The sequence below is a fragment of the Pagrus pagrus genome (assembly GCF_965226575.1).
Source record: "Pagrus pagrus genome assembly, chromosome: 1".
Taxonomy (NCBI): Eukaryota; Metazoa; Chordata; class Actinopteri; order Spariformes; family Sparidae; genus Pagrus; species Pagrus pagrus.
Genome location: NC_140185.1, coordinates 26,133,141 through 26,159,342, shown reverse-complemented (window position 1 = coordinate 26,159,342; position 26,202 = coordinate 26,133,141). Strand labels below are relative to the sequence as shown.

At 41.4% G+C, this 26,202-nt stretch overlaps 1 protein-coding gene across 6 annotated transcripts; it reads left to right on the top strand.

The window, feature by feature from the left end:
* The first annotated feature begins 1,736 nt into the window (after positions 1 to 1,736).
* On the top strand, positions 1,737 to 24,084 carry ppfibp2a (PPFIA binding protein 2a). Of its 6 annotated transcripts, XM_084354655.1 has the most exons (24): positions 1,737 to 1,766; positions 3,362 to 3,469; positions 4,418 to 4,656; positions 7,961 to 8,047; positions 9,153 to 9,266; positions 10,990 to 11,121; positions 12,878 to 13,165; positions 14,907 to 14,999; positions 16,189 to 16,300; positions 17,158 to 17,219; positions 18,165 to 18,243; positions 18,401 to 18,525; positions 18,630 to 18,706; positions 18,797 to 18,857; positions 19,194 to 19,332; positions 20,181 to 20,322; positions 21,037 to 21,165; positions 21,319 to 21,469; positions 21,607 to 21,718; positions 21,998 to 22,086; positions 22,255 to 22,377; positions 22,865 to 22,990; positions 23,119 to 23,307; positions 23,389 to 24,084. In XM_084354655.1, exons 2-24 carry the CDS (start codon positions 3,406 to 3,408, stop codon positions 23,608 to 23,610), a joined length of 2,955 nt encoding a protein of 984 aa, XP_084210781.1. In that variant the 5' UTR covers positions 1,737 to 1,766; positions 3,362 to 3,405; the 3' UTR covers positions 23,611 to 24,084. The 6 variants fall into 6 exon arrangements, with proteins under 6 accessions (XP_084210781.1, XP_084210783.1, XP_084210782.1 ...); XM_084354657.1 differs by lacking the exon at positions 12,878 to 13,165; XM_084354656.1 differs by lacking the exons at positions 1,737 to 1,766; positions 3,362 to 3,469; positions 4,418 to 4,656 and adding an exon at positions 5,436 to 5,772.
* Positions 24,085 to 26,202: the final 2,118 nt, after the last annotated feature.

Genomic DNA, 26,202 nt, shown 5'->3' with positions numbered 1-26,202 from the left:
TATTAAACAAGGGTTTATTTGAAGATAAATTACACTAAGTGATTCTTATGCAAGGTTACATCTCAGCCGGGTCCGCCACCACCTTGATGTTCTATTCCTACTTACATGACAGTAAGCACATGTGTTGACAAGGTACCCCCTGCTGTAAATAACAAAAATATACCCATGTTCTAGTACTTAAAAACAGAATAGCAAATATAAACATAACCTTACATTACAGTCCTCCTATAATACACTATTTAAAATATACAAAAACTGTTGTATGAACTTATTAGAAAGCTCACCATACTTTCATCCTCCATCAATAGGAACCAAAGCTTTTCATTCTTTGGCAAGGCCATGAAGCTTTTTCCAAACTTTGAAACAATTTATTTTTAAGTCTTTGTACTCAGAACAGATTCGTCAGGAATAGCTGTCTTATAATCCAAATGCCAGGGTGCAAATATGTCTCCTGGTGTACAGTACGTGATTTCAAATAATGAGCTATATTTCTAGTTTTGTTTTCTTTCACTTTTATCTCTGGTGTCTCTCTGGGTTTGGATGGCAATGCTTGCCTTTGACCAGGGAGTGACCAGGGTTTTTTTCAGCAGGACTCTGACCTCCTCGCCTCTGACATCTGCATGTGCCCTGGGAATTTAAACACCAAGTAGCACTGCAGTGTCATCAAAACAAAACACCGTTCAGTGCACATGTACTTTTACCTGCCGTTTAACCAAAACATGACTGAATGGACTGATGTTGTAGTTTGGGAGATGAATAGATAATAAACACCTATACAGTTAATGCTACATATGTTAATCATATTACCACAGTATATTTTTTCTAGCTGGTGCTCTTCAAAGATCTGACATTAAGATATTACATTATTAATTGTTTCAGAAGCTTTTGCATGATAGAGATCTGTATGAAGGCATGTTCTTTTTTCTTGACCACTGATGCACCCTGTTGGCCATACTCGATATAACATGGCACAGGTTTTTAACTGAAACAAGATATGAAAGGTAATGTAATACATAAAAGGTAATAAAAGAAATAAAAGGTGCTTAACCAGTTAAACCACTCAAGTAAACTACTCAGACTAAATAAGAAACTACAGTGTAGATCAGGTATGACCCTAGTGGCAGTTGTGCAGTTAACCCCCTAAAAGAGAACGGGTGAAGAGATGCTAAGTTGTAACTGATTGGTTCCTGTTAAATAAATTAATTAAAGCATTCATTAGCTGAATCTATTCAATTGTGCCAGAAGTCTAACTCTCTAATTAAGAAATTATGATTTTTTTAGGCTTCACTGTTAAAGGCATAGAGCAAAGTTGACGTAGCAGTGCTATCAGAGCATAAGTAATATTTCTCTGTAGAGGTTAGTTAGGTATTACAACAAATCTAAATATAACATTGTGTCAGAAAAAGGGAAATGACTGGTGCTCTTTGTAACACAACAAGTCATGCGCAGGTAGGCAGATCAGATGCAGAACGTTTTTTTCTACAATTAACAACAGGAACAGCTGACTGAACAGAGCAGCAGGCAAACACAATAGATGACTCAACAAAGACTGAACTAAAGACTGGAATACAAACTAAACTAACGAGGGCATGAGGTACAGGTGGAGAGAGGGGGAGGAACACAGGTGAGGGTAATGAGGATAGCGGACACGAGAGAGCAGGGAAGGAGCTGATAGGCCTGAGAATACACTGGGAACAGGGCTGGGCTAATGAAGGTGATGCAGTGCAGGTGTGAAGGGAAAGCAGGCTGGAGAGGAGCACAGGAGGGTAACAGAACAGAAAACCCAGAAAACACCAAATTAAAGAAGACAGAAATGACAGGACCATGACAACAGTGTAGATAAAAATTGTGTTGAGTGCTCTTGGAAAATGGGACCAAGAGTACTTCAGAAGCCAGAGGCAATCCCAGCTCTCCAAATATAAGAAAATGTATCAGATGAGTAAGGGAATATTATCAGGGCTCTAAAAAAAACCCTGGGCCCCATGTGTTTTTTAATGACTGGCCTTTAAATGATTCAGTCACTATAATAAAGGCTTTTCAATATTTCCTTCCCCATTTGATACATCTTCTCAAGTGCCTGGATCGCCTCTCGTTCTTGAAGTAGCATTATGTAATTTCTTATCAGATCATATGCAAGCGTCCGCATTACTTTTTAGTTTGCTGAACTCACTGTGGCAGTGTTTTAAAGAGTACCAAAAAGTCATACTTGAGTAAAACCATCATTACTTACTGTAAAAGTAGAAGTCACCCATATGAAAAGTACTTGCGTAAAGGTTAAGGTATGTGATATTAAATGTATTTAAGTATCAAAAGTACAAGAAGAAGTAAATTACAAGTATAGTAACTGCTGTATGTGTAATTTACATAATTTATTTACAGGCATGTAAATACGGTGTATACCATGGGTCTATTAATTACTGGCCTGGCTGATTATCATGACTGATTAAATAAATCCATTTAAAATATACCACTTTGGCTCTGATGCACCATGCAATCTGCAAAATATAACTAGTTATAAAATAAATTGTAGTAGAGAAAAAGTACAATATTAAACTCCAACACGTAGAGAAGTAGCAGAAAATTAAAAATACTCAAGCACAAGTACAAGTACCTCAAATTTGTACAATTCTTAAGTAAATGTATGACGCATGATTACATCCACATTATTGTTTCAGTGGCTCATCCTACTATAATGCTGCTACTATAAATGACAGTATTGCTGTGTGTCAGGGTTGCATTTATGTTGCGCAAGTCCAAACGCTCTAATATCAATTTGATGAATTATTACCAAACACCGAGCTCTTATGGGTGCGACTGCTCAGTCAGCTTCTGCTTTTTCCAGCTTCATTGTGCACTGCTCATTATAACAGTGTGCTCTCTATCATCATCATCAATCAAAATCTGATTACCATGGTCCAATGTGCTGATGTGACCTCGGCGAATCCACCAAAACAGCAAGGTTTGAGCTAAAAATTTAAAGAATTGTTGCTTCTTCCGCATTGTTTCTTTACAGTGACTGGTCAAACTTTATTCCCCAATGTAGCTGGTCTGCAGTAAAAACATATACAAACAAACAATGAAAACAAAAGGGAGCAAACTATTTTAAATATGAGCTTTGGCCTCATGTGGATAACAGCGCTGACAATGGGTAAGTCCCCGGCCACAAAATGAGAGGAGAGTTTAAAGCCAAAAGCCACATTCAGGAGGTTATTTACTTGGAAGTCAGTCAGATGTCAGGACAGCTGTTGGAGCTTCGCTGTAAAAAGATCTAAGTGTGACAAGGAAGGGGAGTAGTCTGCGACGCTCTGTGTGCTTCTGTTGAAGCTCTCATTCCGCCTGCTAACACTCTCCTACAATCCAGTGAATGAGGATCTACGAGTGCTGCTTTACAAGACGGTCTGAGCCATGGCGTCAAATGCCAGCCACATGTTGGAGTCTGCCTTGGAGCAAATGGATGACATTATTGCTGGTAAGACTTTCTGTTTACATTATCGATAGACTGCCCAGTTTGTAATTGCAGGCCTCTATAAAACCGGCACTGGTCACATGATTCTCCCAAACATACAGTAGTCTATATAGTACACAAGAAAAGAAAAAAAATGTCAGGATTTTTAAATTGTGATGGATAAGTTAGAAACAAGAGCTAGGAAAGAAGAGGTTAATAAAGCTTTATGTTGAGACGTTGGAAAAAGAAGTTTTTGATCAGAACCGTACTTTTAACTTTTTATATAATCTCTTGTCTCTTTATTCTCCTTCACTCAATCGGACACACACTCAATTATATACTTTTGCACTTTTATAGCTTCTCCTTGATCTTACAGTATGTCTCTCACAGTACACTAATTGCACGGACTCAAAATGACTTACCAGTGTCTTCCCTTCTGTATTTTCTAGTGGAGGTGACACATTTCAGTGAGTGCTCTTTGTCACAACCTTCACTTGCACATGGCTGGAAGACACAGTTCTATTAATAGAGTTGACGTCCAACAATTAGCACCCTGTAAAGACAAACCACACCACACGTAACAACTAATTATCGCTCTGTCGCTGAAAATATATGACTTGCATGACAAATCATTGCATTTGTCCGAGTTCTGTCCTTACTGTACCTTTGATTCAGCTCCAGATCGCATGCATGAAAATGACTTTCTGCAGCTTAGACGTGATCATTACAGTAACCTACAAGTTGAACCTTTAATTTGTGGAGTCTACCACACTCAGCCATTTGATGCTATTTCTATCCAGTAAGCCTCATGGGAGCACAATGGTGCCCTCAAGAGGTCATCCCAGGAACTACTATTATAGCACAGCAGCCTACCAGTCATCTATTAATCAGTTGCACACTCAGTAGTGATGCACGTGAAAGTAGGATGCTGGAGCAATCAAACTCTCTGTTGATTTCCTGTTTTCTCTTTAGGCAAGGTGGGTGAAGGGCTCTTCACTGCTCTCATGCGCTTAGGCGGCCAGGATTGCCAATCCTCAGATTGTGCCGACCCTCCCCCTCGTGTGGACCCGGCCCTCAAGGCTCTTCAGCTGACTGAAGCCCTCAGGGCGGTACTGGAAGGCCAAAGGAGTGAGGAAGAACAGGAGGCTCTCAGGAAACAAGTCTCTACTGATACCGCAAACGTTATAGTTAAATGGCTGGAGAGAGATGAGGTGAGTACCGGCAGAGATGACAGACCACAAAAGCATTATGTAACCCCCCCACAGTATGCAAATCCAACACCCAAGCTAAGGTATCCAGTATAATAGAGCATATATGACTTCAGTCCCAGGCTACAGAGCCTATGGGTTTTATTAGTAGCGTGATACGGTGGTGGTCTTTGATCCTGGTCACTGACATCTGGATGGCCTTTTCCTTCCTGCTAAAAGTAGAGAGCTGGAAGCTGCGTCTACTGCAGACTGCACCGGTAATGAAATCCAGAGCTTCTGTTCAGAGCACAAACAGCTCTGTCCAGTTCTCCTTTATTTCCTTCAGTCTGCACCCCTGAATTACTCCTGTCACACTAATAGTTTGTTTGTCTGGTGAGTCAAGTATTTGCCCTCTTCTACTCCCCTTAAATTTGCTATTGTAAACTTTAAACTTAAAGTTCAGTCTCCTCCACGGCCTCCTCCTCCTCCTCCTCCTCCTCCTCCTCCCCTTCTGCATCGTCTTTACTGCACCACATCTGACAAGCATGTGCTGCAGAAAGTTTCCTCTCCCCTGTGCCCCTTTAGGAAGCCCCGCAAAAATTAGAAAGTGCTTCAGACAGAGCGAAGAGAGGGAGCTCAGAGAGGCACAGGAGACAGAAAGGGAGGACAGAAAAAGATGAGAGATCATGAGGTGCAGAGATGTGGCACATACTGAAGCAGTTTGAGCACGCTTGAGAGAAAAAGCAGGAGAAAGAAAAAAGGGGGAGTTTGAAAGAGAAAGAGAGAAGAAAGAAACGGAGTACAGCCAACTGGCATAGTTTGAGTTATTCGCCTCAGCTCTGAAAGTCTCAAGCTGCCCAGACTCCAAACCACACGGACTGAAGTCCTCTCTGCTCTCACTACAACTGCAGTGTGGAGGGTCTGTGAAAGGAGGAGACTTGGATTCAGGGAGATCGAGAGCACAACATTGTTAAGAGCCATTGTTTGGTCTTGGACTTAGGTATCTGTACATCCTCCTTGATGCTTTTTGGCACTGGCTGAAGTTTGTTAGTAAGATTAAGAGCCAGACCTACAGTACAATGGGCCTGCAGAATGGAGTATGATATTGATTTCTACAAACATTTTGCCTGGCTCAGGAAGGTAAGACATCCTCCACTTGCATGTCGGCTCTTCATACCTTCATACTGCACACAAAGGATGTGAGCCGTTTGTTTTGCTCTTGTTGCTTTTCCCAACATAATTACAGTGCACATGGTGCATAATTTGGGAGGAAGACTTTGTTTTGTTTGTGAGTTGAAGAGATGTTCTGCAGAATATGCAACACATGCACTCTGATATACCTGCTCCTTGTTGACAGGAAAAAGTTAATGATCAGATTAAAGGCGCACTATGTAGTTTCGGGGAAGACATTTTAATCAGAAGAGAAAGATCTCCCTCGATTTTCTTCATGCCTAAACAAATTATACAAACAAACTCTCTTTGTTTTCATGACTGAATAAACTGAATAAACAAACTGACCTTAAAGGACAACACAGTTTCATACTGTTTTACTTTGTTTATATTTGGCGGACCCTGCCACCTTTCTAGTGTCAAGCAGTGATCTGGGGAAGTTATTTTCCTCTGTGAGCAGCTTATTTATTCAGTTATGTAAAAATAAATATTTCTGAGTTTGTATTATTACCTCATTCATATTGTAAATATTACAATTCTGAGTTAGAATTTCTTCTCCAAAACTACATAGTGCCCCTTTAAGGCTTACATTGAATATTTCGACATGATAGCTAGAATACATTGAAATGGGTCACTGTCGATGTGACACCTGGGTGAAGTTATGACTGCACAAACTGGTCGTGGGGTTCAAGTGTTTGAAGAGAAAGATTAATGGATATGCATGTCAGCAGAGATCACTTCCCGCCACTTGAACCTACGGGAAGTCATTAGACAACACATACCATCTTGCTACCATTAAGAAGTCATTAGTCCTCACTGCCTCCTTCAGGTTATAATTCTTACTGAATATTAAATCCATAGAGGAAGCATTTCCATGCATAGATTGTCAATCATTTTTATGTACAATTCTGAGCCTCAGGTTCATGTTGGCTATTACCTGCTAATCTATATTGACAAAATTAGTTGATTTTTCCCTATAACGGAGGTATGACTGATCATCACGACATTGTTTGGGAATACAGATGTCTTCTAGTAAGAACTAATGTAGAAACGTATTTATCAAACTTTTTGGAACTGAAATACACATGGTGCTTTACAATAAAATAAAGATAAAAAATATGAAAAGACAAAAACACACTGAATGATGAGATACCCCACACAGTTTCTGAGTGCAACACCACTGTCATGAATACAAAACCCAGGTCTGTCACAACTTGTCAGACGTAATGTAGGTGCTAACTACAAACAAAAGTCATCACGTCATAACAATGTTATGTGTTGAAAACTTGTACGTTGAAGTAAACATGTATGTAAGGCTGTGATCCTACCCTCTCACTGAAGTTACATGGTGTAGAAACAAGTGAAAGGGGGCAGAGTGGCTGAGACAGAGACACCATTCACACTATTACAAGACACTGTGCCATCAAAACGATTTTGAAGTTGTTATTTTAAGGTAAAAAGTTACATAATGTTCATTTAAAGTAAACCAGGGTCTATTATTGCCAAATAGTGAACTATGAGAAATATCAAGGAGGCTAGAGGAGGTACTCTGCAGGAATCTAATGATATTAATCACAAAAAAAGAAGTGAAAGAGCATCTGTGATAATACTTAAAGTGTGCAGTCTGTACATTCAAATATTATCCTGCTAATATACATTAAAGGCTTAATGGTATTTTTAAATTATTGCAAACCACTTGAGCTGTCTGGCTGAGGATGATGAACGCTGGGCTACATAATGTTTCCATGATTGTGGTCGAAAGCCTGGATTTCTGAGAAATTTGAGCTCATTTGGTCGCACTTTACTTCCCCGGCTTTGTAATATCTCTGACTGCATGAGCAGACCTGAAGCCCAGCCTTCACCCAACATTTTTTTTTCCGTTAATCAGCCGGTATAAAGTGTTGTACAGAAGTTTAATGCTGGATTAGGAGTCGTAAACCTCTTACAGACGTCACCGCTCACGTCCCACTGACACAATAGGAAGTTTGAGAGTTGTGTGTGTGTGTGTGTGTGTGTGTGTGTGTGTGTGTGTGTGTGTGTGTGTGTGTGTGTGTGCTTGTGTCTGAGGCTGCAACCTCATGAAAGGAAGTTCAATTCGACCCACTGGGCAACTGTTCTGTATTAACAGGGAAATTAATAGCTGACCTTTGTTCTGAAGGTAAACCTCCATTCATCTGGCAACAGTGAGTCCTACCAGCAGCGATTATCACGTCTGGAGGGAGACAAAGAGTCACTGGTTCTGCAGGTGAGTTAATCATTACAAAATACAAAACAATAGAATCTCTGAGTGTCTCTGTTTGTATATGACCTTTAAAAAGGTTGTTGTGACAGCACGCTCAACCTACAGCAGGAAGGTGAATCCATTCCACTGAATATGAGCCTGCTCAAATAAAAGAAGACACATGACACCACACTGTTAGTGGGAACTGATTCTACACAGTGCCCATATCACATAACAGTGTTAGAGGAGAAGAGAGGAATGAGAGAGAGAGGGCGAAGGTAGATCAGAGCTTTGTGTTGTAAATGTTGCGCAATCGCCGTGTTTCTTTTCACCTGCATGGGCGAAGCAACAGTTATGAAGCTGGGTTTGGTGCTGTTACAACACCAGAATGTCCTGTTTTGTGTCATGTGTTTGCCTGCGTATATGAGTGTGTAGGTGTGTGCGGTTATCAGGTGTGCTGAAGAAGTGCTTATCTCTGACAGGTTGAGGCTAGCACCGCCATGTGCTGTAGCGTGTAGGTGTGTGTGTGTGAGAGAGCAGGTGAACTGTTTGTTTCTTCAAGCCTCACTCACATAAAACACTCCTTTGTAAAAATCCGCTCTAGTCGGCGGCTTGGAGCCGGCTGTTAGCATGTGATTGGCTATTATGTGGCCTTTAATACTTTCTCGCTGCAGATTTACATTTAACCTGCGTTCTGCTGACATTGCTGAAGCCACTGAAGTGTTGCAAGCACCTACCGAGGCACAAAGGATCATTCATTTCTTCTGAAAGGAAGTAATTGCACTGTTTGATCTGGCACAGATGTAGAAATTTCGAGCAAAACGAGCGCAGCAATTACGTGAAAATAGCTTATATTAAAGGTATTATGGTCATATTCAGGTTCAGAATTTTATTTTGGGTTGCTAGGGTTAGGGTTTTTAACTTTCAAGATCTTTTACATGCACAAGAAAAAGGAAAAAAAATCATAAAAAGCATAATGGTCTCCTTTAATGTGTACCGTGAGAAAATATCCGCTCGGCCTTGGCTTCAATTACGCGAAAAAACATGCAACTCAACAATGGCTAAGCAGTTTTATTGTGAAGTTTTGGGGTCATCTGTCTAACTTTCTGTACAACACAAACACACACAGGTGAGTGTGCTGACTGACCAGGTGGAGGCTCAGGGAGCCAAGATCAGCGATCTACAGAGTTCTCTGGTGGAGCATCAGCACAAGCTCGAATCCACAGAGGAGATGCTACAGCAGGTACACAGCATGTGACTTTCTCAATACCAAATGCTTGATATAACACTGGACTAAAATCAGGAAACTCTGACCTTCACCAGGAGACATGCAGGGCTTTTATATCAGTATTGTTCTCCCATTTAATGAGATATGACAGGCCCCCAGAAGGTCCGTCTATCTTTAAAATATGACTCCTCTGCAGATCCAGTCTTTTCTCATAAACTGCAGAATGTAACTCGGGATGAGTCCTGCTTCCTGGGAAGAAATTCCAGTGTTTCTGTCTGCATATTACCTTGACGACCAAAATATTTAGGACGCTCAGACTCATTCCAGGACAGTGTCTCACTCAGAGTCAATTTCTGGTTAATGCATGCAGGGCCAGACTGGTCCGTCTGGGCAGGTGATTACAGCAATGTTGGCCACACCCCCAACCTGTAAGCACCCTGAAACACACACACACATACGCCCAGAAAAAGAGAGACAGAGAGAGGAGAGCGAGAACAACAACAGAGGCAAGAGGGACAAATGAGTAAGGGAGGAAAAGGTGGAGAGATGGGAGGGAGAAAGAATAGGGGTGGTGCTCTTTTAAGAGTTCGAAGTCTATGTCTGCAAGTTTCAGTTGTTTGCTTTTTGACTTCAGAGACTCTGCTAAAGGCAACAGAGAACACTGATTGGAATGGATGTATGAAACTTTAATCTACTGAAAAAAGACCCTTGAAACCATTACAACCATGATGGAAATGCACTTACTCTTCCTTTGCTGCAGGCAGACACTGGAGTAAGATGATATTCAGGTATTACAAAGTATCTCATTCTGTCTGTATAATGTCGCTCTTGTGAAATTTCCGTTCAAAGTGGACTGTTTCTACTTATTTTGACTAATTACACGAGTGCCAGGAATGTGTCTTTTAGTGAACTTAATGCTCGGTGTGTACGTATACGCTCAGTGCTGTATATGTAGCGTATCAAAGGGCAGCCGGGGCTGGTTTCTCGGAGACATGGTCATTATGAGGCTTTGGACCTGAGCCTTAAATCTCTTCCTGGTGACAAAGCTCTAATATTTTCCATGTGCAACTGCAGAAGAAGCCCAGATATTTTTCCGAAGCTGGAGCTTTTTAAATGGACGTATCCATGTGTACTGTTTGCCTCCCTCTGATGCTCATTTCTGGACTTTAAGTGATTTAGCACCTGCTTGACATCAACCAAATTAGTATTACGTCTGCCTGCGTAGCCTGGCTTAACTCTCAAGGCTGACAGGCAGTCAGGACAGATAGGCACAGAACTGTTTAGCAGACCTGTAGTCTCTATCAGTACCAGTTTACAGTGACAGGAAAATGCACCTGTCAAAGTTATTTAAATGTTCTTTCTATGAATGTTTTGCATGCTATCGGTAGCTCTCTCTTTCTCTCTCTCTCTCTCTCTCTCACACACACAGACACACACACACACACACACACACACACACACACACACACTCTCTCTCTCTCTCTCTCCTTCTGCTGTGTACTTTGAGTGAGCTGTGAAATAGGCATTATAAATAGTGGTCATGGGTTGTGTATATTTAGCCACTCAAACAGCGTCTGAAACCAGTGGGTTTGTCTGAGGGGACTGTCATTACAGCACTGGGAGCGTGCAGTGCCTCATACTTAATGCTGCTGTTGTTCAGTGAGTATCGGACCCTGTGTGGCTTTCAAGGGGTAATGTGTTTATGTTTACCTGCATGTCTCTGCGTTGTTGATGACAGGAGCTCCTGCATAGGACGTCATTGGAGAACCAGAAGCTGAGTCTTATGGGGGAGGTGTCCTACCTGAAAATAAAGCTTGCAGACATGGAGGGAAAGCAGAGCCATGGGGCTGAAAGGCAGCACAAAGCAGAGGTAAGGCTTCTCACACAGCTTCCTGTCACTTGTGGTCAGACAGTACACTGAGTTTAAGTTGTGTCAGAACTTGTTTGAAGCTAATATGTGTCAGTCAGAACAAGGTTGCCTTGAAGAGTAGTACAAGTTGGACTTGAAACTGGAAGGTTTTAGCTGTCAAATTCAATCTGACGATATTTTTTTTAATTTAAACTCGTAAATACCAAGCTGACCTTGCAGTTTGTTTCACCGAGAGCTACTTGCAAGGAGGAGGAATTAGTTCAGCTAAAATCCTCAGGAACTTCTTTTTTACTTCGGTCCTTGGAAATTTGAAGCTAGCTCTGCCAGGAATGACGAGGGTACACACAAAAATCTGCCTAGTCTTCTGATGGATCTAACCTTGAAGTCAGCTGCTGATTTTATGGAAGACCATAAACACTTTCTGGACGGATGGAGGGGAACATTCACCCAAACCCTGGCTCTGGTGTTCCTGGGCAAAGCCGACAGGAAAAAACGTCTCGGAGGGCTTTAAATTTTTTGTCAGCTTAAACTGAATCATGTATTTGCTTAAGACCGATGTGTTAGGTTACCGGCAGACATCCTGAGCATTCGGTGACCGTGCGAGATGGAGAAAGGGGAAGCAGGGAAAGCAGGGCTGCTAGCAGACAGGATACTGTAATGTATGTAGTTACTGTCAAAACACCGCCGGTCAAAGAGCCTTTGTGTCCTCAGGTTAAAAGAGTTCAGGCACAGCGGAGTTGGCATGATGGATGGCGGGCCAAATATGAGTGTGTGTAGGCTTTAGCCCAGAGAATTTTTGTTCTTGGTAGTGGGTGAAGGTTGACTTGGCTATTCTGAAAAAGCATGTTCCCGAAAACATTTGTCATCTGTAAAGAAAATGATTTATTTAAGTGCTTGAGTGTTTATAGGGTGTTGCTCTGTATTTGTATACTACAGGAGTGTTTTAGTAGAAGACAGTGTTTCAGCACTTCTTAATCCCGCTTTCATCACGTGTACAACTTTCCCTTACGACAGCTGCTTGGACTTAAAGAGAACAGGGAAAAAAATCTGCTTTGAACACTTTACTGGCCTCCCACGTGCTGCCTCTAGTACACAAACATATCCACACATATGCACACACACTCATGTGCATGCCTCCTTGCTGTGGAGCCAGTAAACCCACAGTTAAATTTAGCCATGCAGGCACTCAATATCATCTGTCATATCCGCTGTACCGGACCCCAAGTGAGACTTCCTCTGTCCACAGGCCGAGCATAACTCGGCTGCTGTTTACAGTCTTTCTGGAGGAACATGGGCACGGATCACCTCTGAACGATGGCAAACCTTTCCATCTCTCTTGCAGTCATCAATGCAAGATACCCATTCGATAAACAGGATACGCCTGAGTTCAGGAATATGGCACAGTATAATGTTGATACAGTCATGGCCAAAGCCAGAGAGAAGTTCCGGCTCATGAAGAAATATAAAACAATATGTGTTCACCAGATGAGACCAACTGGCAGAGACTCTGTAAATGGGGACCAGCCAATAATCTGTGTTTCCAGTACAGGTTCACTATCATATTTATGTATTCAGGCTCAAGACCAAATATAAACCTTCTCAAGGTTTGTATTATATATATTTGATTACGTGGACATGCGATAGAGGGAAAAAAACAATTTTAAACAAACAAAGACATATACACCTACTCTACAACATTCCTTCTCCTCCCTCTGAACATTCTTCTCAATTCTTTCTCCACCACTGCATCTGTCAGACTGTAGTGAATTTCATTAGTGAGCTGCAGGAGCAGATGTGTCGGTTTCAGAAGGAGATCAATAGCAAGATCCAGGAGAAAAAGGCTTTAGAGATCCCGGCTGACGGCAGCTCTCCAGCGGCCTGCCCTACTGAGTCCGCTGAGGGCCAGGGCTCGAACCCCGGGCCGTCCTGTGACAGAACCTCAGGGGTGATGCGGGGACTAGAGGAGACTCCTGACGGGGACACGAGCAGCCAGGAAGAGGGTAGCTCAGATGCAGAGCTGGAGTACCACTGCGGAGGAGAAAGTGTAGGCACAGCCTGCCAGCGTGACTTGTAGTGTTGTGTGCAGCATGGGTTGTGTGATCGTTAGGTTCAGATCCATTGAAGCTAGCACTCACCAGATACTCTCTGCACAGCTCGATGTCCATGTTTGGAAAAGCAGCAAAGCTAACCGGATTTATCTGTTATGCATCAGTGTGTGACCTTGTGTGCTACTAAAGAACAATGTGCAGATCTACTAACATCACCTAAATAATTACAGGGACAATTTGTAATGAATTGAGTTTAAAATGTCTATCTAAAATGTGAAGATATAACAGTTGTGATCAAAGACATTTACATACATGTATATTGTTGCAGAGATATCAACTGATGTGAGCATGCTAACCAGCTAGCCCTGGCCAGCTCTGTCTCGCAATAGCACTTTGTACCTCAAGAGGTGATAATCCGATTGTATTGCTTAGCCCCGATGTACCATACATGTGCCATGCACCATACTCCTTATGAATTCAAGTTTCTCTAGTTGAGTTCTGGTTGGATCCACTGTAAATCACCTCAGAATTGAATTCCCTGTCATGAAACTGGCTTCCGTTCATCTCTGTGCTCGGTTCGCTGTGTTCGTTCCCAGTCCGGGCAAAGTTTCTCTCTTTGACTGAGCTAAGACGAGTTTAATTGCCTCATAAAACACACGTCATTGAAACACGACGGAAACGACATAAAACTCACCAAAACCATATCGGTTCAGCTTAACAGTGTTCCAACAATCGCACGCTCTGGTTTTGTCGAAAGGCACCACTCCACCAGCAACAAAGCTTGATTTTATTCAAGTTCAAACTAGGTGTTATCCATACAAGACCGTCTCGTTTTACTACAAAGAGCCTGGTTTTCTAGTAAGAAAAAACACTGTTCACTATATTGTATTTCATTTCAAGTAGAGAAACATAGAAATATTACAGAATAAAACACACGTTTTATGTTTAAAAAGTACAAACATAGGAAGAAAGGCCATATTCACAAACTCATCTATCTTTTACGTTAGTGATTAAGTATCCAGTCTGATCTCCAGAGCACAACTGACAGGTACATGATTTGTTTACATGTTATAACAGAAGGCATATCTAACAGATTCAGTGAGGACAGCAACGACCGACATTGCGTCTCATCGGCAGCTTCCTAGGTAGCAAGAGCGAACCGAAAAAGCCCAGATTTGGGCCAGATTCAGCCCACCAGAAATGAATGAACTGTGACCCTGATTTAGGCCAGTTTTTCTATTGGCTGACATCTGGATGGGGTACAATCTTGCTCTTGCATGCAGACAGGATGCAGTATTAATTCACCAAGTTAGATCTAAAAGTGTCCGGGCGCTACGTGCTGTTTTTCCCTGCTGCCATGCCCAACTCCCCTCTGGCTCCTCTCCCGCTTCACAACCCCTCTATCCCTGCCTGAACTGGGTTCACTATGGTCGTTCCAGTTCCGGCTGTGTTCACTGGGAGGCTGCTGAGCTCGGTCCTGTTTCCTGTTCGCCCGGCTGCGACAACACTCAGTCTGGACAGTCAACTAACAGAACCACTAGCTACAAGACTAACTGAGCTTACTAGCTAACGGCAGCTACATTCATGGATTCATACAGAGAATACATTTCATAGCAGTTAGCTGTTACCCTGTGTGATATGCTGCCCCCATGTATTTCGAGTATGAATTCAACCTGTGGCGTTTTATTACATGTTGCACCTTTTAAAGCAGCTAAACGTTAAAATGTGTTGTTTCAGGGCTTAATCAAGGAGCTCAGGATCCTCAAGGACAAAGTAGAGCACCTGGAGGATCAGAAGATACAGTACGAGAAGAAACTCAAAGCAACAAAGGTAAAAGAAAGTTCTGAATTTCACGCTGTCTAGACTTCTCTTCAGTGAGTGCACCATCAGTGCTTGAATTCCTCTGCTAACTGTCCATTCAACTTTCCTAAATGCTGTCCAATCCGATGTTCCAGCCAGCTAAGTGAGTCATTCTGTTTTGCACACACTGTCTCATTCACAGACACGTTATGTTTTCTTAAGAAGCGAGAACTGTTCTACCTTTTTATTTTAGAGGACTGTAGAAATAGATTTAATAATGGCTTGGTCCCTTTTTTAATGTCCTACTTGTATACTTTGGCATGATCCCACGCCTCCCAGAGATTAGAATATTTCTCTCTGTCTCTCTCTCTCTTTCTTGCTGTTTCCCCCCTCTACCTTTCCCTTAATACCAATATCATGTTGGCAGTTCTTCATTGTGTGTAATACTGTATAAGTCAAAGTCAAATTGCCATCCGCAGTTCTTTATTTTTAGCTTTTAGAAGTTCTTCAAATACCCTTCTGGCATTATTTCACCAACCGGATGTTTACCTAGAATTGCAAGAGAAACAAAATGCCACATTTCACATCAACATCCTTCTTGTTTTTCTGAGTTTAGAGCTTCGGTTAATGGCAGTAGAATGACAAAAAATCTTTAATCAAGCACAGGAAATCGAGAGTAAATGGCTACAGATGTTGATATGGCTGATGTCGATTACTCTATCTTACTCTGCTAAAACAAACCAGCCATAAATCATGTTTTGATCAAGTGGAACAGGGGTATGATGTGGGATACGAAGCTAAAAGTGCATCTTCCACTTTCTTTTCCACGACGTAAGAACACACTGGCAAATACATCAGCCTGAACTTAACTTTACAGCCATCTGTTCTTTCCTTATACTCTGTAACGTACATCAAAACAAACTATAAACTCCAGACTAATATTTGGCCCCCCTAAATACAGAGAAGAAACATTTCTGTGCTCTGTTGTGGGTGTTTTATATATAGATAGTGGTGGAAAGAAAACATCAATATCTTGCAAAAGTTTGTGTCTCAGATGAGAACATGTACTGGCACTTGACTGCATGCACATGTCTTGTATTTGTGAATTGCTTTTAGCTGTGCATGTTTAAACAGACGTGCTTTTGGCACACGCACTATATTTGTGCAGAACTTCATGTCCTTTTTGCGCTAAGACTTCCTCATTGTGTGGCACCCACAGGCGGAGATCAGCAGCCTTCAGCAGCTTCTGCTCAGTAAGAACGCCGAGATCGAGAGCTTGCACACTCAACTGCTGGCCAGACCCTCTCTATCCCCTGAGAGCTCGGAGAGAGGTAAGCAAAGCACCCAGCCTCAAGCCCTTCGACCGACCTGCCAACCCGCAGCCTCTCGCTCTGACAGAGTCACCCAGCCTGATAGTCGACACAGTTAACGACTCCTTTTTGCATTCATTAACTCAAACTGTGGGAAAAGTCTGTCTCGGCCCTTTAATTCAGTGTCTCATCATGGGTCTCTGTCTGTCTCTCTCTCAGAGGAGATGTACAGGAAGAGGCTAAACACCAAATGTAAGCCTGAACAGAACTTAATGAAAATCACTTTAAACCCCATGGGCCATGGCTACTTTTGATCTTTCATTATTTCCTCTCTCCAGACATGACTCTTTATTATATTATCTTTTGTTTCCTCCTGCTCTGAGGGGCAGCTTTAGCAATCACCAACTATTTTCCAAAATACTCATACTCATACAACGCACCATCTCTCCTCCTTACGGCCTCTTCTCCGGCGTCTTTGTGAATTCCTGAAAACATTAATGTCTTGTTTGTTCTTAATTTTGTCTGTCGTAGATAAACGCCTCTCTGGGGTACTTGCTCAGTACGACCAATGTTTCTCACCAGCGTTGCTGCCTGTATGCCTGCAGTTGTTACAACGACTATACGCTGTGGGTCCAAATATGTAAAAGCTGACGTGGCTAAAGATATGATTGGTGGATTAAAAAAAAGGCTTGGGCCAATCTAAAAATACTTGGTTTATAGATGGCACCCTAGTGAGGACTACATCTAAAACATGCTAGCATGTACTTTTGCCTTTCCTTTCTTTCTACATAACCATATGCCACCATGTGTCTATACATGCTAATTTATGTCATGAGCAGCTGCCTATACATATTAATAATCAGTGCTTCTCTTTATAGATCAGGAACTGCAGAAGCTTAGGAGTGGGATGAAATCACTGGTAGCTGCCAATGATGAGAAGGTAAGTTAGCACTGATATATGGTGGAAAGTAACTCCACTGATTCTACACATCAGATATGTTCACAGGTCGTGATGGCTACTATAAAGCCTTTTGTGTCTCCAGAGGAAGCTGCATGTAATCTGATAAAGAGTTACCCTTTAAGTAAGATTTTAAATGAAAAAAAAATAAAAAAAATACTTGTGGTGTATGTAGAATTGTTATACTATGGCATAATACTATTACTTAAGTTAAAGATTTAAGTACTTCTTTCACTGCTGCCAGCAACCTTGAAAAACTATCCCCTCTCTCTGGTCAACACAGCTGTATGTGATTATGCAGTTTAGAGCAGCATGTGTGTTGTCATCAGTTTACAACAATGTACAGCGTCTTACCGGCCTGTATATAGAAGTGCTATCATCGCTGCTGTTTCTAAAGGTGGAAGGTGACTGTTTTTAGATGCTGTCATTTCTCAGAGGCGCCGCCCTCGAACCTTTTATAGCACAGAGGGGCTTTTGTATTCTCCCTCCCAGCTCCCTCTTAGACTTTAAAGACTTGCAGACACGGGCCTCCATGGCACACGAGCGAAGACCCACATGTACGCACCCACCCCAAGGCGAGCCATTTTGGGCAAAGCCACACTTAAGTAGGCCTCGACCTGCCAAGCCTAATTTTGGAGTGAGCTGCATTAAGAGAACCATGTCAAAACCAGGCACGGGCACCACTTCAAAAAACACACACTCCACACAGCTGGTCACCACAACTAAGATTTCCAGCCAGGCCCGTGTCAATCCCCCTCCCTATACGCTGCTTTGATGTAAAGGCCATATGGTTAATGAGAGACGTTTGTGTGGCATATCGGTCAGTAACAGAGTGAAGCGTAGTCCATATGTGCGTTTTCTAACCTCAGATAAACATCTTAATTGGATTTTGTTGGCCCTGAACGCCCCCTTCTGTGTTTTCTCCAGGACCGACGGATTGAAGAGCTCACTCTGCTCCTGAATCAGTGCAGGCAATTCAGAGAGGTCACTCACGCTACAAGGCAAGGTAATCAGCTTCAGTCCGTTCTCCTTCCCTTGTGGCATTTGTTTTCTGTTAGCCACAATGTCTGAGCTTAATGAAAGCCACCGCACTTCCTCCTTTAGCAGAGACACATACCGCTGCATGGGATGAGGAGTAATATTTCCTGTCTTTGTTGCTGTAGCTCCACCTGCTGTTCGTTCGTTGTCAAATGGTAGGACTCCATCGAGCAGCAGTGAGGAGGAAGTGCACGCCCTGATGAAGAACACTGACTCTGCCAGTGCAAAATCTGAGGATGTGAAGTCTGAAGTGGGTACAAACAACTTCAGCTGCGCTCACACTGTTTTATATGTTTGCATGAAGATGATCTTTGTGATCGTGTTTTTTCTAAAATGATTTTTGACCTCTCACAGGTATCACATGTTTCCACAAACAGTTCTTCCTCCCAACGGACTTCTCTTTCCTCAGTCAATAAGGACAGTGACTCCAGGTAGTGAAGCAGCTTTTCCTCGATGGCTGACTGCAATATCTACTAGGTTGTTGGATTTTACTGAGATGATTTTGCCCTTTATCTTCTCAGAACAGAACCACAGACTTTATCAAGTAGCATGAATGACCTGACGAATGGATCTTTACAGAAGGTATTTTCTAATCATCATAAAAAGCAAATATGCTTACATCGTGTCATTTATCTTTCAAAGGTGGGGTGAGCTATTCTGGAGAAAGATAGTTGATTACTGAGTCTAAATCCCAGATCGTCAAATGCAGACGTTGCTATTTCACGACCTGGGAAGGGGACTCAAGAATCAGCTATCTGTGTATTGTATTGATGACCCTGAATGCATCAGTAATTTTTCTACAGTGAGCTACTGTACTGTTTCTCACATGATAGTTGCAGAAGAATCTTTTGTTTTTTTGAGCACATATTTACAGCTTTTTATTGATCAAAGTTTTGCATCTGATTCTGGTCTATCCAGAGCGATCCGGGTGACACCAGAAGTCAGACGCTGCCTGTTAATTCGTCTCTGTCGGAGCAGAATGGGATCGAAGACAGCAGCAGTGAGATCCAGAGTCAAAGGTCTCCAGATGGAAGCGAGGATGGAGACTCCAGCCAAAGTAAATCCAGGCTTCACAGGATGTTACTTATGATGGGTGATGTAGGATTTATGATGGATAGTGTGCGGTAATAATCCCTAATATAGTATCAGAGCTTTCTCTGTGGACGAGTTGTGGGGCCAGTAATTCCCATGAGTATTCATATACAGAGCAAGCCACTCTCCTTTGACCAGGCGACCACTGCTCCTTTGATCACAGCTTTAATTGCAGGGGCTCCTGACGGAGCAGATGGATTATGGTATAGACTTTCTCACCAAACACACCCTCTGTCTTGCTCTGATTGACCACAGCTCCACCCTTCCTCAGCCTCACTGACCAGTTTTAGCTTGAGCCCCACCCTAATTTCTCTGTGTTGCCATCTGCTGTAGAGTAGTGACTAACTGCAGCGTATATCATAAAGATCTCACCTTGTAAAGTTGAGCTTAAACTGCTTCTTTTTCATGGTGCATTAACTGATGAATTATTTGTTGAACTCAATGGTCTGTAACCTGCGCTGCCTCTCCTGAATGGAGCATTGTGAGAAGGCAAAGCACCACATGTGCACTTGGTAGCTTTTAATCTTCTGTTTGGTATGCAGGGAGGGAGAAAAAGGTTTTTACTGCCTTCCACTCAATCATCATCAAGATTTGTCTTTAACAATGACTGAACTACAGGAAAATATAAATTAAGACTAATCTTTTCAAAGTACCATTGTTGAAATTCTTTTTACTTGGCGAGATTATAGTGAGCCGATGTCTTTTTCAACTAATCAAATGCATCTATAAAATCTAAAGGGACATTTATGCAATTTGAACCATATTTGTACTTGGTCGTATTACACTGACTGTGGTTTTTGTAACCTCTTAAAGGAAAGTCGGAGAAAGTTGACGACAGCACTTCAAGCGATAATTCCCCGGTTCATTCTGGAGCGAGTCCACAGCCTGGCCAGCGAGCTGTGGGCTCACCAGAGTACATGAAGAATAACAGGAGCTTCAAGAGACTCTGGGGAAAGTGAGTGTGTGAAAATACACAGATGCTTCAACAATACATCAACACAGATGTTGATTTAGGCCAGAAAAGGACCATTAGACATTACATAGACCTAAATTACACGTACATGTATAAATATGCATTGCAAGTCTACCTAACATATGCTTTTTGACGAATGTATTTGATAGTGTATAAAAACATGTTGATGCAAGAGAAAAAAAACCTAAAGGTGCAATATATGAGAATTTTAGTTTGAAACATTAAAAAAGTATTAACAGAATGTAAAGAAATAAGAGTTTTGACCTTAAGTCAGAGGTGTTTATGTCTTGTGTTGCTGAGATATTTACTGAAGTTAGCATGCTAACCAGCTAGCCCCAGCCCATTCTTCCTCATAGTAACACTCCAAGTCTAGACTACTAACTGCATGGCTAATTGAGCTAACTTGCTAACAGCAGCTACAGTTTGCAATAGTTTGTGAAGTGGCCAGTTCTTACATATACTGTAGCACCTTTAATATAAAATGACTAAAACTGCACAAAACTGTAAATAAATGACATTCAGTATTAAAAGATCACAGTAATTTAAAGTATTGTCTATTATTTTTCTGACACCTTAACATTTATATTTCTCTATAAAGTAAATGTATACTGATTGTGCCGAATTGATTATTTTACCTGAGTGAACTAAAGTAGTATCTAGCATGTTTATCCTGAGAGTTTACCTTCATCCATACAGACTTCGAAGAACCCAGTCTGGAGGGCTCCAGGCAGCAGATCCAGATGCCGGTCAGTTTACAAGAGGGGGACTACGTGCAACAGCAGGACCCAGACTGACCCGGACCCCCGAATCTTATGACTCTTCACGGTAAAGCTCAGTGTTGGTTTTGCTGCTTCATCCCTACCTCCAACCTTTATTAAACACTGTAATTAAAGAGGCTTCAGGACTTTTGTTAGCATAACAGAGATTTGAAATGTTTGATATTGGTTTAATTATCTGATTTGGCTTTTCTTATTTCAGTGATATGAATATTCCATTCAGCCAGTGGACCAAGGGGCAGGTGTGTGGCTGGCTAGAGGACTACGGACTGGGCCAGTATCTCAATCTCACCAGACAGTGGGTTGAAAATGGACAGACACTGCTGTCTGCCACTCCTCAGGATTTTGAGAAGGTCAGATAACACATTTATAAATACTATCACAATATTTAAGAATAAGATCAGAGAGAAAAATAGTCATGGATATATAAGAAAAAATGCCATCTTAATCAGGCTAAATGAAAAAGCATGGTCTTCTTTTCTGATCTCAGGAGATGGGTATGAAGAATCCACTGCACAGGAAGAAGCTGCAGCTCGCTCTGAATGCATTCACCACTAAAGTTATAGAGAAATCGTCTGAGCTGGACTACATCTGGGTCACCCGTAAGACTCTCTCTACATGGAAAATGTTCAACTTCTCATGCTTGCATGTTCTCATTCAAATCACATATACAAACCAACAAAGAACTGGTAGTGTGTGAGATGGAAATATATTTTAATTGAGTGCAAATATAGCCAGCATTCAAAACTAGGAACTGTATCTTCATTGAACAGTTGTCATGAACCTGTTCTCACAGCTCGCAGCTGGTGATACTTGTGTCAGCATTAAAAGGTTGAGTGAGGGAAGTCAAGTTGATTAATGTCTGATTTTCGTCCATTTAGGCTGGTTGGATGATATTGGTTTGCCTCAATATAAAGACCAATTCCATGAAGCTCGAGTAGACGGTCGAATGATACAATACCTCACAGTGGTAAGACTTCGTCCTGCATGTAACGTATAACATCGTCTATTAAAGTGGAGGCCTGCAAACACATTTATTTCAATTTCAGACATGATTCAAAATTGTAAAAATTAAACAATGATATGAATTTCTATACTGTACATAAAGCTCACTGATGTTCCTCTGCTGTTTACGCAGAATGACCTCTTGACTCTAAAGGTCACCAGCCAGCTTCATCATCTCAGTATTAAATGTGCCATCCATGTCCTTCATGCCAACAAGTTCAACCCCAACTGTCTTCGACGTAGACCAGGGGAAGAGGTAATTGTGAGCAGTGTGTTGTATATAGCTGTTGTCTTGTGTTATATTGTACTATATTTTGTGTGTAAGCTGAGAGAATGCAGCACAAAACAGACTTTCAAACATAAGGGCATTTTAATCCAGAGTATTTTTTCTGAGAAGCTGCTCTAAAATGGTAAAAGGTGTCATCACCTCAGTAGGCCACAAGATGGAGACAAGCAGACGTTAATACAGCTGCTTCCAAAGACTGCTGTTTGAGCCTTATGCTCACTTGTAGTGTATTTAAAAGCAGGGTGGCAAAGTATTATACATAAATAATTGCTTAATAATTGGTTTATAAAACATTTACTTTTTTGTTAAGTAAAAAAACAACAACTATTTAGTAAAGTTTAATTAACTAACTATATTTACCATGTATTAATTAATACTACAAAGTGTTACCAGCAGTTATAAGTGAGATGGTAGAGGGTTTAATACAAATTGACATTTTCTTTTTGAACTTCTCCAGAGACAGCCCTCTCCCTCAGAGGTGGTGCAGTGGTCTAACCATCGTGTGATGGAGTGGCTAAGAGCAGTGGATCTAGCTGAGTATGCTCCTAATCTACGAGGCAGCGGAGTTCATGGCGGGCTGATTGTAAGTATTTTACATTTTGAGTTTGTCTGCAAATATTTTTTTAAGTCATTCTGGCGTTACATGCTTGCATTATGTGCCGAGAGAGCTAAATTTGTTGCCGCCATCTGCCGTCAAACGCTCTCCCACAGATCCTGGAGCCTCGCTTCAGCTCAGAGACTCTGGCCCTCCTCTTAAATATTCCTCCACAAAAGACTTTACTCCGCCGCCACCTCGCCACTGCCTTCTCTGCCCTGGTGGGGACTCAGGCCACGCAGGAGAAACGAGAATATGGCAACGCCACAGGCCATGTGCCCCTCACTACCACTGCTAAAGTAAAGGTAAGAGCACAATCTGAGAGAAAAAATGTGGTCGTTGCAGCATCAAATCAAAGTGATGCATTAACTTTTTTTGTGTTTCAGCCAAAGAAGCTGGGCTTCACCCAATTCAGTCACCTCAGAAAGAGGAAACCTGATGACTCTGCGGACTATATCTGCCCAATAGACAGTGGAGCGCTGACAGTGAACGGGATTTCTCGCCTGCCCTCTGCAGCACTGAGGGGCCTCAGCCCCAACCTGGACAGGCAGCCCGAGAGGCGGGAGCCGCTGGGGATAAGAGCTAGGGCGAATAGCCCCAAACAATAATTAAAAAAAATAAAGAAGGAAGCTCCACCACACTCTCTCCCTACCCTCTCACTCACTAAGTGACTTTGTGTATCAGTGGAAATTCTAATACAAGAAAAATTACATAAGAGCAATGGTGATTTGCTGGATGGGCTGCAAAGATGCTGTGGTTAGCAGGTGATGTTAATTGTTGTTAATGTACTTTCATCAAGATGTTGCGTAAACAAAGTTCATCTGAAATTATGATAAATGACATTGTGTGAATTGTTTTGTGAAAGCTGCTCTCTGCATTCCTTATACAGTGTATTTTTGCTTTAAAACAATGCATTTTACTGACCATTTTGTATCTCAGCTTTAGTTAGAATATTGATGACCTTTCCGTGTTATATATCTGAATTGACTGTACAGTGTAATAATTGACACCAGGTTCTTTAAGAATGTTTTCTCATGTATGACGGACAAACAAATCAAAAATTAAATCATTTTGAGTCTTGATTATTCATTTACTCCTCTGCACCTTCAAATGAGGCTTGTTAGAATACTTTAGGATTCAAATGTGGCCTTGTTTCATTAGATCATTGTGATTTGCAATAAAATAATAAAATTTAGGTCAAAATTAAGTGTTGTTGGATTTTTATGAACTAAAAATTTAAATAAAACTTATAAAAGGGGATAAAAGAAAAATCTATTTCTCAAGTCTCTATGAAAGCAGATGCTTTTGCTGCCATCTAGTGCACACAGGCTTACTTACATCTTAATCACAATTGTGTTATTTTCAGGATTAAGTTTTAAGTATTTTTTTATCATTACCATAGAGGCTGTATATTAAATTAGTGTCAGAGAGACAGTTTTGTGTAGTGCAAAGACTTTAAATGTTTAGGATGATATCACTTCCTGAGGATGGATCTTGAATGAACAAGTTAATCCAAGACTGCCCACTACTGGTCAAACACTCAAAAATGCAAGAGGGGACATGGGGCTTGGCATCCCACTACTATACAGGAGGTTTGGTTTGTTCCAGCCCAGGTTCTCTAAAGTGAAGCCTGACTAGCTGCTGACAGAGATGAATCCTGGTTTGATTTGGTTGGTTGGTTGGTTGCTTATTTTAATTAAACTAGAATGGCACTTAGTAGAGTCTACACCTCCACCAGGGCCAAAAAGTCCCCCTTTGTACTCATTGATAGATACCAGCCAGCTAAATATATATATATAAAAAAAATAATCAAAAATCCATTGATGATTCCCTGAGAAATTATTCATAATGTCAAAAAAAAAAGGCCCTCATCAAAGAGAGGAAAAATTCCTGGATCCGTCCATTTATCCGAACTGGCACCAGAAGTTAATGGGCTCTATTCTGGGCTGAGGGGCCATGTTTCTACAGTAGCCCGGAACGGACAAATCAAACAGTGGTTCTGGAGAGGACCTTCCACGGATTTAGCAGTCACCATTGAAAAGATTTGGACGAGGGGTATTTCTTTTGTTGCAATTTGTAGTCTCACCACTAGATGCCACTAGATCCCACATAACCTCTGGCTAATTCTTTTGAATGAAGTGATGAAAGAGCCCAGAGAGAAAATTCTCAGCAGAGTAGAGTGGTGTTCATATGACATCTCTTAGCAAACTGTAGCTGAAAGGACAAATGAAATATAGCAGACTTGATTGCCTTGATTAGGTTTGCTATGTGCATGCTTTTAGCTAATCTAATGCCACTGTGTTATATAGCATTTACTGTATTTGTCAAATGAGACACACATTTAGACAGTCTGGGTGAAACATGAAACGAAGCGTTGTGAATGATGCTGAGTGTTTTTCACTGATTTCAGTCCTAGTGAATCTACTTGGATTCTGCTGGCATGCATGTCTGGTAATGTGGCAGTCGGGGCAGCAGCCACCTCCCCTCTGAACCCTCTGGCAGAGGCACACAGCCTCAATTAGACCAAACACAATAATTAGGGAATCTTTTACCTCTGCATATCATTAGTTCCCTAACAGAGAACATCCTGATCAATGATTACAAATGACAGGTTCATAAATAAATTAGTCCTGTGGATAAGTGTGTAACACTACTCAATTGATCCATGTTAAATGGAAATTAGAGGGGGGCAGCAGGAGTGGGTTTCGCAAATGTAAGAGTCTGATATATATGAAAGTTTCTTAATAATTGGGAAAAATCTGATATATATACACATTTATATGAATAAAGGCAGCATACATATTCATAAAATGTTGACACAAAGTGATGATTATGTGTAAGTCCTTACTATAAGCCAGCAGATGTCAGTGTTGCCTGTGAATATGTCATGTGCTCTAAATACAACCAGCGCTGAACCTTTACAGTTAGTTCACTGAGATGAGCCACTGAGTATTTAGATAGAAGCTTTTTTTTTTCTTTATTGTCTGTTAACCATTTTGGACAATTGTTAAATTTTTCATTTTTGTACTGTAGGTGTTTGTCAGTGAGGTGGGGGTTTAGATTTTCATTCAGTGACACAGCCTTGGCCTTTAGTATACTAAAAACTTAGCCTTAATACAGTTATAATTACACTTTCAGATAGGAAGATTGGAACATAGGTATCATGACAGCACAAAGGACATGAGAGGATGTCACATCAT